The sequence below is a fragment of the Nicotiana attenuata genome, unplaced genomic scaffold (assembly GCF_001879085.1).
Source record: "Nicotiana attenuata strain UT unplaced genomic scaffold, NIATTr2, whole genome shotgun sequence".
Classification (NCBI taxonomy): Eukaryota; Viridiplantae; Streptophyta; class Magnoliopsida; order Solanales; family Solanaceae; genus Nicotiana; species Nicotiana attenuata.
In genome coordinates, this window is record NW_017670802.1 from 310,761 (window position 1) to 326,297 (window position 15,537).

The 15,537-nt window shown below is 38.0% G+C and overlaps 1 protein-coding gene across 1 annotated transcript; it reads left to right on the forward strand.

Annotated features, from left to right (window-relative positions):
• The first annotated feature begins 8,415 nt into the window (after nt 1–8,415).
• Nucleotides 8,416–11,892, forward strand: LOC109243453 (probable myosin-binding protein 5). Its single transcript, XM_019410387.1, has 5 exons — nt 8,416–9,101; nt 9,337–9,686; nt 9,894–10,763; nt 10,970–11,194; nt 11,589–11,892. Exons 1-4 carry the CDS (start codon nt 8,731–8,733, stop codon nt 11,191–11,193), a joined length of 1,815 nt encoding a protein of 604 aa, XP_019265932.1. The 5' UTR covers nt 8,416–8,730; the 3' UTR covers nt 11,194; nt 11,589–11,892.
• Nucleotides 11,893–15,537: the final 3,645 nt, after the last annotated feature.

Sequence of the window (15,537 nt, forward strand, 5' to 3'; positions counted from 1 at the left end):
CCCCTCCCATCCTTACTGGTTTATTCCTGCTTTACTTTTTGTTGTACATTATATAACTGCACAGGTTTATTTGGTAGTCTGGTCCTACTCTCGTCACTACTTCGCCGAGGTTAGGCTAGGCACTTACCAGCACATGGGGTCGGTTGTGCTGATACTACACTCTGTGCTCTTTTGCACAGATCCAGGTCCCGGAGTAGCATTTGGTCATCAGCAGTAGATTGGGAGCTATCCTTCAGTCCGAGACTCCGAGGTAGCCCTGCTGGCGTTCGCAGGCCCGGCGTCTCTTCTATCAGTTTCTATGTTCTGTTGTCATTTGTACTCGAGACAGACTATGTTCTTTTCTTTCAAATACTTATTTGTAGTAATCCTAGACAGTCCGTGGATGTTGTGACACCAGGTTCTGGTTAGAGGCATGTTTTGGTCTTCAGGATATTTTTGGTTTTATATTTTATTTAAGACTTCCGCTAAATTTCATATTCCGCTGTAATTTATTTGTTTATTTTCGGTAAATTTAATTGGTTAAAAAGGAATTAAAGACAAAAAGAGCTAATGATTTCTAAGATCGTGGATTGCCTAGCTTCTACGAGTAGGCGCCATCACGACTCCCGAGGGTGGGAAATTCGGGTCGTGACATTGAGTTTCTTTAGTCTCTTTATCTATTTTCTAGTTTAAAAAAAGCACAGCATTTTCCTCCAACTTCTCTTCTTCTTTGCCGTCTCTTTGCCAACGCCGAGACCTATTCTATTGCTTGGCCATTTGGTTGTTGTTTCGTATAAGTTTGAGGTCGATCCCGTGACTTGAGTAGCAACCCGAGGATGCCCCAGTTCACTGCCTTGCAAGAGGTCAGTGACTCTTCGTTTTTTTCTTTTTTTGAAGTTTTAAATATGTTTATGGTTCTATATATATGTTCAGAAAGTGTTGTTAATTCCCTTTGATTTTTGGTTGTTTTATATATCATACAGTATAGATCTTTGGCATATTCTCTAGCTAATCTTTGATGTCGCTCGGATTCAAATCCTTCGTCTCTGTTCGTTACTCCTTCGTTAGAAACCGGTTGTTATAATTTTTAACTAGGACTTGACTTGCTGTCCATGTAGTAAAATTAAATTCTTAGAGGATTTATTATGGCTATACCTTATTAAAATATGACTAACAAATGTTTTGATGAAATACTTGAATGAAGTGTTCGCGTCTATATATATCTATATAATCATTTTGAATAAGCTATCCAGTTGTATCAAAGCATATGGAAAATCAAAATATAGGCTGCTATAGTCTTAGATCCAAAAATAGTATTAACACGTCCTGTCTCTTTAGCAAACCAGGTACCATGTTTATAGGAAACATTCTTGTGCTATGACATGTATGTGTTATGCGTTTGAAAAATCACATATGTATGTGTTATGTCTTTGACCAGGCAGATCTTTTACCCATGAATGTAGTTTTATAAATAACATAAGACCTTGCTTCGTTAGAGTCCCAGTCCTCGCTTACAAAAAACTTATGATTTTGGACAAGTCTTGTGGAAATCATAGATTATTTCTTGTTAACTTTGAGGATGAATTTGTGTAATCTTTTTGGCCCATCGACTTTTTGAAGCATAGATGAATTTGTGTTTGAATCTTGTAGTAACGTGCTAGGATTTTTATATGAGACTAACTCTAAGATGATTCAAATTTTATCTAAATTTTGTATGAATTTTAAAATGTGATTTGTGTATTAGCGACGTGGCTTTATATCTCGCCTTATTATCGTTAGTGTGAGGCATGCTTTTAGAGCATCGTACTGATTATCGGTCTTTAAATAAAATGTAGTACTTGACTCAAGAACCCATTTACAATGAAATGTGGAACCTTGGCATGAAATTATTAGTTAGTTCACAGGCTACTACCATTAAATAACTATATAATTTTATTTCTTTTTGTGGGATTTCTCTATGCACGATCAAGATTTCAAGGTTTCTTTCTAATTCTTCTTTTGTTCTTTCTTTTGCATATGTTCTTGGAGCAAATTCGGAGTCTTAATGTAAGACTCTCACATACTACCATGTGGAGTCATTACCACAGAGTCTTACACTATATTGGACATCTAGAAGAAGAACAAGCGAAAAGCTTGGGGTCGTTTATGACGGCCTCCGCATTTTATATTTACTCTATTTGAGTTTTGATTTGATCTAGTTATTTGAGTTTGTTTCAGTTTGTTTTTTTACACTTAATAGAGGTCCATGATTTAGTTTTTTAATTTCCTCATTTAATATTTTCCCCTAATTAGTATATAGTAGTGCTCTTAAAGAATTTTTGAAAAATCAATCAAGTTTTAGATTTCCACCATAAAAGTTAAAATGAGTCATCTTCATTTTTGAAAGAACGTGATTTCTAAATTGGACTTGACAGACCCCTCTTTTAAGATGCATAGCTTTAATGATTTGGCCATTAATGGTTTTCTGGATTTGAGCGTAAAATAATTTTTTTTAAGTTTAAAGTAATTTAAGGTTGTTTCTTATCTCTCTCTATATATATTAAGTTATAACTCTGCCTATTAGTATTTCAAAGTTGACTTACGTCAGTGGACATGTCAAATGATGCTTTTTTATAGTTTTAAAACTAATTAACCTAAGTTTGACCGGTTAACCGTTATTAACGGATCATATAGGGTGCCATAATAACCTTCCCTATAGGATTAATTAGAACCCTTACCCATAATCTTAAGGTTAGGCAGACCATAAAACAGAGTTAATTTTAATCATTACTTAGCTAAAATTGGTGTCCTAATTCACCCCTAAATTAATTAAGTGGCGACTCTCTTAATTAATTAACCTCAGAATTACCAATATGTTATACTCTAGTTTGACCCGTGTTAGAATGTGGTATAACAGCCGATGCTTTGAGTTGCCGGTCAGAGAGTTTGGGGAGTTTAGCTTATCTACCAGCAGCGGAGAGGCCCATGGCGTTAGATGTTCAGGCCTTAGCCAGTCAGTTTGTGAGATTGGATATTTCTGAGCCTAGTCAAGTATTGGCTTGTGTGGTCTCTCAGTCTTTTCTTTGTGATCGTATCAGGGAGCGTCAGTATGATGACCCCCATCTGTTTGTCCTCAAGGACACGGTCCAGCAGGCAATGCTAAGGAATTCACTATTGGGGATGATGGTGCATTAAGGATGCAGGGCAGTCTATGTGTCCCTAATGTTGATGGTTTGCGTGAGTTGATTCTTCAGGAGGCTCACAGCTCGCGGTACTCTATTCATCCGGGTGCCGCTAAGATGTATCAGGACTTGAGGCAGCATTATTGGTGGTGTAGGATGAAGAAGGACATATTGGAATATGTTGCTCGGTTTTTAGATTGCCAACAGGTGAAGTATGAGCATCAGCGACCGGGTGGGTCGCTTCAGAAGTTAGAGATTCCAGAGTGGAAATGGGAGCAAATCACTATGGATTTCGTTGTTGGACTCCCACGGACTCACCAGAAGTTTGATGCAGTTTGGGTGATTGTGGATAGACTGACCAAGTCAGCTCATTTCCTTCCTGTGATGACTACATATTCTTCCGAGCAGCTGGCTCGAGTTTATATCCGGGAGATTGTCAGACTTCATGGCATGCCGGTATCTATCATCTCTGACCGAGGTACGCAGTTTACATCACGGTTCTGGAGAGCCGTACAGCATGAGTTAGGTACTCGGGTGGAGTTGAGCACAACATTTCACCCTCAAACGGACGGGCAGTCCGAGCGCACTATTCAGATTCTTGAGGATATGCTCCGTGCGTGTGTGATGGAGTTTGGAGGTTCATGGGATCAGTTCTTGCCACTTGCGGAGTTTGCCTACAACAACAGTTATTAGTCCAGCATTCAAATGGCACCGGATGAGGCTTTGTATGGTAGGCGGTGTCGGTCCCTAGTGGGTTGGTTCGAGTCGGGCGAGGCTAGATTATTGGGCACGGACTTGGTTCAGGATGCCTTCGAGAAGGTGAAGGTGATTCAGGATAGAGTTCACACACCCCAGTCCAGACAGAAGAGTTATGCGGACCGGAAGGTTCGCGATGTTTCATTTATGGTTGGAGAGCGGGTCTTGCTTCGGGTTTCGCCTATGAAGGGCGTTATGAGATTTGGAAAGAGGGGCAAGTTGAGCCCAAGGTTTATTGGTCCCTTTGAGGTGTTGCGGCGTGTTGGGGGGTTGCTTATGAGCTTTCCTTACCTTCCAGCCTAGCAGGAGTTCATCCGGTATTTCATGTTTCGATGCACCGGAGGTTATACAGCGATCCGTCTCACGTGTTGGATTTCAGCTCTATCCAGTTGGACAAGGATCTATCTTATGTTGAGGAGCCAGTGGCTATTTTGGACAGGCAATTTTGAAAGCTGAGGTCGAAGAACATTGCATCAGTAAAGGTTCATTGGCGGGGACAGCCGGTCGAGGAGGAGACTGGGGAGTCCGAGTCGGACATGCAGAGTAGATATCCCCACCTTTTTACTAGCCCAGGTACTTTTCTATGTCTGTTCGAGAACGAACGGTTGTTTTAGAGGTGGAGAATGTGATGACCCGATAGGTCATCTTATGAAATAAAACCAAATTCTATTTTTCGAGGCCTTAAAATTTTCATTTTACTACTCCTTGATTTGCGTGCGCAGTCCGGGCGTGATCTCGGAAAGCTTTTATGTTGAAAGTTGATAAAAATAAGAATTTTTGCTTAAAAACTTCATTTGAGTTGACTTCGGTCAACATTTCAGGTAAACAGACCCGGATTCGTATTTTGACAGTCCCGGTGGGTCAGTTTCAAAATATGGGACCTGAGCGTATGCCCGGAATCGGAATCGGAGGTCCCCTAGCTCGAGTTATGAATTTTTGTTGAAAATTGAGAGTCTGAAAATTTAATGGTTTTTAAGAAATTTTTAATGTTTGATCTTGTTGGTACCGGGTAAGTATTTTGGTTCCGGATCCTGGTACAGATTCAATATAATATTTAAGACTTGTCTATAAAATTTGATGAAAAACGGAATTGGTTTGACGTGATTCGGACGTCCGGTTGAGAAAATAGAAATTTCAAAGTGTTCTTGAGAATTTCATTCGATTTGGTGCTAAATTTGTGGTTCTAGGTGTATTTTGGCTATTTGATCGTGCAAGCAAGTTCGTATGATGTTTTAAGACTTGTTTGCATGTTTGGTTTTGAGCCCCGAGGGCTCAGGTGAGTTTCGGATAGGCTACGGAGTGATTTGAACTTGGAAAAATTTGCTGGTGTAACTGAGCAGGTTGCATGCCTCTGATCTCCCATTTGCAAGATTAGGCATCGCAATTGCGACCTCTGAGGGGTCCGCATTTGCGAGCTAATTCTCGCATTTGCGAGGAGAAGCTGGGCCAGCAGTGTTCGCAATTGTGAACTTCCCTTCGCATTTGCGAAGGAAGTCTGGGAATGGCAGGGGTCGTAATTGCGATCAGTTGGTCGCAATTGCGGATGGTCAAGCTCGCATTGCGAGACTTTCTTCACATTTGCGATGAAAGCAGGAATGGGGAGACCTTCGCATTTGCGATAGGTTCTACGCATTTGCGGGGCTCGAATTTGCGAACCCCTGGTCGCAATTGCGACAACTGCAACTGATCAGAATGACTTTTGGATGGGATTTTTCATTCGTTCTTCAAATTTTCAAAACCTAAAAAACAAGAGGCGATTTTCCAAAGACTTCTTCTTTCCCAAATCATAGGTAAGTGAATCTTAGCTAGTTTCTTTCAATCTTTCACTTCATTTTACAAGATTTCAACCTAGAATCTAAGGTTTTCATGGTGGAATTGGGTATTTTTGGGTAGAAACTAGGGATTTTGAAATTTTGGGATTTAAACCTCAAATTGAGGTCGGATTCCAAAACCAATTATATATCTGGGATAGGGGATGAACAGGTAATCGGGTTTTGATCCGAATTTCGGGTTTGGACCAAGCGGGCCCGGGTGTTGGCTTTTGTTGACTTTTTCAATAATGACCTAAATTGAGTCCTTTGTTATCGTGGGTGATTCTTAATGCTTATTTTGAAACGTTTGGTTGGTAATTTGCTAGATATTGTTGGTTCGGAGGTGTGTTTGAAAGGCAAAGCTATGATTGAGCTTTGAGTGGCCTTGGGTTCGAGGTAAGTGGCTTGCCTAACCTTGTGTGAGGGAACTTCCCTTAGGATTTGGTGTTGTTTGATATATGAGCGTCGTGTACGTGAGGTGACAAGTACGTACACGGGCTATTTGTTGTAAAACCCCTTTTTTCACTAAGTCATAAACCTATTTTCTCTTGTTTGAATTACATTAGCATATGTACTATCCTGTTTAGATTAGAAAAGCATGCCTACGTGTTTTAACTGCCTATTTGAACTTTATGCAGCATGTTTAGTGATATTACCTAGTTTTCTTGGTTTGAACTTAATCCAAACTATAGCTTCTCTTGCTGTGACTGTTAATTATATTGGTTGAGAGCATATTTACTTTGGGACTACGGAACGGTATTCCGGGAGATACCCCTGTATTGCATATTTACTTTGGGACTACAGAACGGTATTCCAGGAGATCTCCCAGCACTGCATATTTACTTTGGGACTATGGAATGGTATTCCGGGGATCCCCCTGCACATTTACGTTTGGGACTACGGGACGGTCTCTCGGGAGTTCCCCCTGTTGCTATTACTGTGTTCTAAGCTATTGGCTTTCATTGAGTTCTATTCCTGCTAGACTTCCGTATTTATTTTACTGTAATATTTCTTTCGGTATTGTCTCATTATATTTATACCAGTAGGGCCCTGATCTGATCTCGTCACTACTCGACCAAGGTTAGGCTTGGCACTTACTGGGTACCGTTGTGGTGTACTCATGCCTTTTCTTGCACATGTTTTCCGTGTGCAGATCCAGGTACTAGCCATCAGCCTCGAGTCTAGCTGTGTGGTTGCTGCTTCAGGAGACTTCAAGGTACATTTGCCCGCGCCCGCAGACCTCGGAGTCCCCTTCTATCCCCTATGTTCATTTTCTTCTTTTCCGTAGAAATGATGTATAGAACAGTTAGGACTTCTTAGAAGCTTGTAACATTGCGACATTCCGGGTTTTGGGAAAGATGATTATTGTATATGCCAAGTGGCACCGTTTCTGTTTATTAATTATATCTGTTAGCTGTTACCCTTGTATTTTCATTTCAATTCCGCAATATTAGGCTTACCTAGTCGTAGAGACCAGGTGCCGTCACGACGGTTCATAGAGGGGGGAAATTGGGTCGTGACAGAAAAGTGCCACTTTATGGAACGACAAAATTAGGGTGGTGGCATTGTTACCTTGCTTTTTCTTTCATCTTGCCCTTCCTTATTATTAAATAATCATATTGTATTCTTTGCCCTACTCTTTTATATAATAGTTCTACTTCATATCCTATTTTTTCTTAGTAATATTGCAAGTTTTTTTTTCACATTCTCGGTGCGTGACATCGAGAAATGACGACAAACGATACAATCTATCCAAATATTATATTCATCAAACAGAACAGTACAATACAATACGATACATTATGAAACGATATGTAACAACTAGGAGTGTACAAATCGCACCAAACCGAAAAGTCAAACAAACCGATTAAAAAACCCGACTAGGTTTGGTTTGATTTGGTTTGGTATTGAATAAAAAACCCCGAACTAAACTGACATATAAATATATAATTTTTATATATATTTTTAAGATTTTATATTGAATTTTCTTTAATTAGAAATATTTGGGGTTCTCTTACAGGATATAATATTTAATAAAATATGTAAGTGATCCATATTCATTAACCTTAAAAAATAGGTTGTATGATCTCTTTCTTATCAAGTGTTACTGAAATGCGTCAATCTCTTTGTTCTTCCATATTCATGTGTCAAGATCTATTAAATTCTTATATCTTTTTTCGAATTTGAAGTGGTTATTATTATTTAGGTATTGATTTTTATGTTTAATTATTAAATTCGGTTAACCTTGAAAGCGTAAAAAAATAACTATTATGTATTACTAAGTAAATTCTCCCGTAAGAATATATAATATGTTTGTCAATTTTTTAAATTTTTATTAAACATATATTTACTTATCAAAAATTTAACAAAGTAAAATTGAAATTATATTTAAGTAACAAAAAACCCGAAAATCCAAAAAATTCGCCAAAACTGAACCAATCCAAACCGATATAGTTGGTTTGATTTGATTTTGATAAAAACCGAACCAACCCGTACACTCCTAGTAACAACAATCCAAACAAAGTGTAAAAGAAGAATAAAAGGCCATCTACGGACTACGATAGGTTGCCCATGTGGTAGGAGATCGTCGTGCATTAATTGAAGCGAAGAGAAAGGACGACTGTTAATTCAGGTAATTAACCCACCAACCAATTTTATTTGTAAAATAAAACAAAATAAAAAAAGAAAAAGTAAGAGTGACCATTTTATTGTATATAGCTGAAATGAATGCCACCATTCCACCTTTTTGGAACCTTTGAATTAGGCGATGAGTTTTTATTTGTTTCATACATACATGCAAATGCAGAAACGAGATAATTGGATATCATGATCTGGGGTTTACTAATTTTTCCACCAAGATCATGATATATCTCATTTCATATACCTTCCATTTTTTTTTATATCTTTTTCTTCGTCATTTCTAATCAACAACCTAACTTCTAGATTCTCATGAAGTATATTCCTGGCTTTGAATCTTGGGGTGTTTTAGTTAAAACCTTATTATATAATTAAAGTAGTAATTAATGGATTCAGGATCATTCAAGTGCTTTGGTGATCAGAAGTTGGGAAAATTTGTACATTTCTTCGTATATGCTATTCTTGAATGGGTGTTGATCATTACGCTTTTCATTGATGGATTTCTTGCATTTTTTGCCAATGAATTTGCCAGATTCTTTGAATTAAATATTCCATGCTTGCTTTGCACGAGGATAGATCATGTTCTTGTGCATAGGAACTCAAATTTCTATTACAATGATTCCATTTGTGATGTTCACAAGAAGGACCTTTCTTCCCTTGCCTATTGCCATGTTCACAAGAAGCTCTCTGAAATCAAGAATATGTGTGAAGGCTGCCTTTTGTCATTTGCAACCGAGAAAGATGCCGATTGCCATAGGTATTGTTAAATTGATGACTGTCTCATCTAAAAGCTTAAACTGTTAAAAAAAAAAGGCATTTTCGTTTAATTAGGAGCATTTAATGTGTAAGCCAAATTCTTGTATTTTTCGTACTTGGTAATGGTGATATTTGAAACCAAGACCTCTACTGATATCATGTTAAATTGTGTGACTATCTTATCTAAAATTCGAGAGAACGCAATTTTGTTTAATAAGTTACGTCGTCTTGAACAGGTACAAGTCACTAGCTGGGATTTTGCACAAGGACATTGATTGCTTTGTAGGGGATGATATGAAAACAGGGAAGAAAGAATTAGATGAGACCATCCAAATAGAGAAGGGTATAGTACATAGGTGTTCTTGTTGTGGGGAGCCTCTAAAAATGAAGTCCAAATATGCAAGGAACACATCAATAAATGGAAGGTCTTATTCTCAAGCTCCTGCACCTTCTCCTCGAGCTTCTCCTAGAGCTCCATTATTAGGTGCATGGAGAAATATTGAGGAAGCACGCCATGTTGAATCGCCTCGCATTCGCTACACAGAGCTCAAGTTCATACCAGATGATGAAGGCCCCTCAAATGCAGGTAATCTACTAATTGTTTTAGCAATTTCTTTTCCTTTATGTTAATTGATTTCTCAACATTCTTTGTGTAACAAATTTATCAAGAGGCTTTTAATTTGGTACTTTGATTTGGTCCAAGATTGTATATTTGTATAAGTGTAAGGATAAGACTGAGATGCAAACCATGTAAATGCTTAGGTTGTTGGTGTGACAATTGCATTTTCATCAGGTAAAGAGAATGTGAAAGCTGCTACTATGCCACTGCTAGCACATTCCGAAATCACACATGAAGCTCCCTGCAAAACCCCAAATTGTACAAGAAACAAATTTTTTGGAATTCCATTAACAGACTCAGCTCACGAAAGTCCTAGGTTGTCGCGTCACAGGCCCAGAAAGTCATGGCTTAGTGATAAAATTGAAGTCACTTCAGAGGCTAATGACACAAGTAGTGCATTGAACGAATTGGAAGACGACATCTTGCATCGGTTGAAAAAGCAGGTTCATTTGGACCGTAAGTCTCTGGTGGCACTATACATGGAATTAGACGAAGAAAGAAGTGCATCTGCTATTGCAGCGAATAATGCAATGGCTATGATCACTCGTTTGCAAGCCGAGAAAGCAGCTGTTGAAATGGAAGCATTTCAGTATCAGCGAATGATGGAAGAGCAAGCAGAATATGATCAAGAGGCGTTGCAGTTCATGAACGACGAGCTTTTGAAGAAAGAGGAAGAGATGAAGGTGTTAGAAGCTGAACTTGAGACTTATAGGGAAAAATATGGACATATAAAGACTGTAGGTAGTGAAGTTTGTGAAGTTGATGCTGATGAAGATTATCAAGAACTGAAATCTCAGTGTTTATCATCTATTAGTGAGAGATCAGATTGTGCCAGCCTGGATGAAGTAGATCGGCATAGACTAAACGAGCGTCCATTTCAGTGTTCCGGGGAAAATGGAGGGGTCAATGTGGATGATTCACAACTTGATTTTGAGAAACAAAGATCTTATCTTATGGGTTTGTTGACAGATGTTGTAGAGAAAATTAAAACATCTCCTGAAGACGGATCTCATATGTTGGAACCCAACATGACTGAAGAAAAAGGTACATGAACCTGTTTTATTAGTATAATTTAACTTGTTATCGCACGTTATCCTCTTTATTTTCCAGGTAATCCACTTATTATGTACTATTATAGTTATCTTTTATGTGACATGATAGTGTAAACATCGATGTAGAGAAGTTAATCTCTTTCATTTGATATTTCAAAGACTGCATATAAACTAATCATTGTTTTCAAATACTGGCAGGAAGTGAAAATAAGGTCACTCTCACAAGAGAAGTGTCATTAATTGGAGAGAGGTTGAGAGCCATTGAAGCAGAAAGCGGCTTCTTAAAACATGCTGCGATGACATTACAGAGCGGTGATGAAGGAAGCAAACTCTTAACTGAGATAGCTCAACATCTGCAGAAGCTAAGACGCTCGGTCAATACCTCATCAGCAGATGCAGATGCTGGGATTCAGTCCAAATAAGGTGATTTCTCCATAGTAATTTCCTTTTTTATTTGAGTTGATGTATCTAAGTATCTTCCTCCCAGAGGTACTGCAATTTATATGAAGCAGACAAATTGGAGGAACTAGCATAGATGGCTATGAATCATATAAAATTTTGATGGTCGTGTTCACGAGCTATAAAAAGATTAATGCTCTTATTAGCCTGCAACTGAATTCTACTGGTATACTAAGGATTCATATAGCCGATCCTAACTCGCTTGAAAAATAAGTATATCCGTTGATTATGGCTTGAAAAATACTTGAGAACTATAGCTACACATACCTTACTTATGTAATTTGACATATGATTAATTGCATCTCGTGTCTAAAACTTCTAGGGGTATGAGAGCACACTTAACCAATTGCATTTACAGGTGAAATTGGCAAGGAACCAGACAACTCTGGTATAATCCAGCAAGCTACTCACCTTAGCTTAGTCCAAGTGGAAACACCGAGAAGCCACGAATCGTTTGGACTTGGCAATTGAGTTAAATGTAACACTCGTGATGATACACTTTATGAAGATTCCAGAAGTTACTCTAGTGGAGAATGAAGAACTATTGTTGTTAAACAATATATGTAAATATACGTACGTACATACATACATACATATGTTTTCATTTATATTACATACACACAAATCTATAGATAATGAAAGACTTTCTCACGGTTGTGACTTGTGATTATTCCATTTATATTTTTTCAAATAGGTTGAGTGCACTTGCAAATTCTCTATATTTCATTAAATTATGAAACAATTATCATATTCAACTTCATAGTGCCAAATATACTAAGTGCTATTTCCAGCTATTTTTATTGAATAAACTGATAAATGCATTTATTTGAATTAATCAGTAATTCAAATAAATGCATTTTACTCTGATCTTTCCTACTATAGAGCCGGATGTGAGCTTATATCTCAGATAGTAGATCGTCAGTTCTCTCACAGTTAGTCACCGTTGTAACGACTCGACCGGTCGTTTTCGTTTAGCGATTTGAGACTTTAAGCAGCTTCATATCATGCATTATGACTTGTGTATATGGTTGATTTTTATTTTCGAGAGGCTCAGAGTTGATTTGGAAGAGTAATTCTCAGTTCAGAAGCTTTAAGTTGGAAGAGTTGACCAAGGTTTGACTTTTGAGTAAATGACCTTAGAATCGGGATTTGATGGTTTGAATAGGCTCGTATGGTGATTTTGAATTGGGCGTATGTTCGGATTTGAATTTGGATGTTCCCAGAAGTTTTTGGCTCTATTTTTTGAAAGTTGGCAATTTGAAGTGTTGGAGAGTTCATAAGTTTGACCAAGAGTTGACTTTGATGTTATTGGATTCCAATTGGTGTTCTGAGACTTTGGATAGGTCTATAAAGTTGAATTAAACTAGTGTACAAAGTTTGGAAGTAATCAAAAGTGTGTATGTGTGATTCGGACACTCTTTTGAAAGAGTGAAGATTTAAGAACTTAAGAGAAATTCTATTCGGTTTAAGCCGCGTTTCATTGTTGTGATGTTCCCGTGGGTGGTTTGAGCCTTTGGACAAGTCCATATGGGGTATTTGGACTTGTACGAATGGTTAGATGGAGTTTCAAAGGGCTCGAGTGAGTTTCAGCGTATTTGGACCAAATTCTGAAAGATTAAGTTGCTGAAACGGGGCTTTTCTGCAGATGACTTGACTTCAAAAGAGCATTTTTCTCAATCTATAAAGAAATTTTGGGGCAATTTTGATGAGATTGTAGCCCTTGGAGTCTAACTTCTTGTGGTTCAAACCGTTCATCATTCCGACATTTGAGCATGAAGTTATGATCATTTTACTGAAGGATGGCAGAGCAGTTTTTGGTCAGCAGAGTGTTGCAAGTTGCAACACTACCGTGGCACATGGGGAGACGCACGGGGTGCCGTGGCAGTGTATTTTTACTGCCAGATGGCTCTTCACACTATAAATTGAGCTCATTTCATGGTTTTGGCATTTTTCTTTAATTTTGGAGCATGGGAGCTCAGTTTTGAGGGGTTTTGACCCATTTCTTCATCAACCATATTGGGGTAAGTGATTCTAACTCATTTTTGTCATCAAGTTAAGGATCTAACATTTCTTTTAATATGAAATTAAGGATTTAGGAGAAATCAAGTGGAAAATGAAAGAAAACTTAGAAATGGAGAAATATTGATTTAAGCATGTTATGACATCAAAAATGAATTTTGATTATCGATTTGGGTTCCATGACTCATGGGTCATCGAGATTTGGTCTTGGACTCAGGGTTTGACTATATGGACCCGGGTTGGCTTTTATTGACTTTTTGGAAAAAATTTAAATATCGAAGCTTTATGGTTTGGGATTGCTTTTTATAGCATTGCTTGACTTCCTTGGATGATGTTTGGCTTGGAATTGCATGATTAGAAGGCTAGAGCAAGGTTCAACGCGATTTGAGGTTGAAGACTAGTCGGATAAGGTAAGTGTCTTGCCAAACTTTTGAGAAAAATTTTCCTAATAAATATTGTTGTTTTCTATATGTGGGTGTGATGTATATGCGAGATGGCGAGCATATATACATGTGTCAGGGTTATCCATGCTCCGGGGTAGATTCTAAACTACTCTATGTTTTGTTAGGTTGTGCGACTCTACGTGTTCTATGCTTCTACTTGATTGAACGACTACGTGAGTACGAGAAATCATGCTAAGGAAGATATTTAGGTTAATGATACCTTATTTTGAGCATGATGAGTTATTCTTGAGATTATTGAAATACCTTAATTAGACGTAGTCACGCGTATACCATGAACACGCACATACACTTGTTATTCTAGTGTTATGCCTCAAGTTGATATATGACTACTTGAGTTATTTTACCCAAGTTAAAGACTATGATTTGTCTTTTAGTTCTTATTGGAGGCTTGATGATTGTTTGAATGACGTATTGCTTGTTGGGTTTGTAGTCATACGTGCATATCGGCATATATCCTACCTAGGAATCATCCCTTGTATGCATGGTTATTTCTCTGTCCATGTGCATACGTATGCTTATCTCTCTTTCATATACATACATTCCTGCATATGGCTTTCGAATGTGGATGGAGGTTATGTCACGAGGTTTCGGTCGGATATTTTGATATTAATATTGATTGGGCACAAGATCTTTCTCGTACAGAGATGATGATTTTATTATTAATTGGGCATGAGGTCGTTGTCGTGCAGAGATGATGATATTGTTATTGATTTGGCACGAGGTCTTTGTCGTGCAACGATTTTAATATTATTATGGCATGAGGTCTTTTTTTGCCGTGCAGCGTGTGGATATGGATCCATCCCCTAGTCGCCCTCTCATGTTTCTCTCTTGATGGCGTACGCGCAGGTTGTGAGAAACCTACAGGTTTCTGGTTGATTATGATGTGGGATCTAATGTGATGAGTTATTGGGCATTAAGGTGGAAGCTTGGCCGTTCAAGTGATCCTTTGTGCATATTCATGCATTTTACATGCTTTATACATGCATATAATCTATATATGCCAATTGAGGAATCTAATGTGATGAGTTATTGGGCATAAAGGTGGGAAGTTTGGCCATTCAAGTGATCCTTTGTGCATATTCCTGTATTTACATGCCTTATTCACACATATCATCTACATATGCTAGTTGATGCATTTCACATATGTATGAGTCTTGTTAATGAGTTGTTAGACACTTGAAAAGTGTCGGATTGATGGCAAAAGAGAGTTATAGCCTGTTTGGCCAAGCTTCTTTTTGGCCAAAAGTGCTTTTTTTGGCCAAAAGCACTTTTGGCAAAAAATTGAGGTGTTTGGCAAAGCTTTTGGAAGGAAAAAAAGTGCTTTTGAGGAGAAGCAGAAGCAGTTTTGGAGAAGCAGAAAAAAGTAGCTTCTCTCCAAAATCACTTTTTTGAGAAGCACTTTTGAGAAAAATACACTTAGAAGCAGTTTTTTAAAGCTTGGCCAAACACTAAATGCTACTCAGAAGTGCTTTTCAAACTACTTAGCCAAACACAAACTGCTTCTCACCAAAAGTACTTTTGAGAAAAGCACTTTTGAAAAAAAACACTTCTCAAAATAAGCTGATTTTTCCAGCTTGGCCAAACAGGCTATTATTATCGTACATTGATATGTTGGACTCATGTAAAGGTTTCATAAACTTGGAACCTAGAAATAGATATAGAAGTGGATCATTGTCACACCGCATAATGCATGTCTCTTTTATGTGCGAAGTTGGCGCAAGTCGTACTTACTTGTTTTGTTAAATGGCAAAGCTTTTTTAATACCTTTACCCCAGTTGCGTACCTTTACTATTAATATCCGTTATTCTGTGACTATCAGTTTAG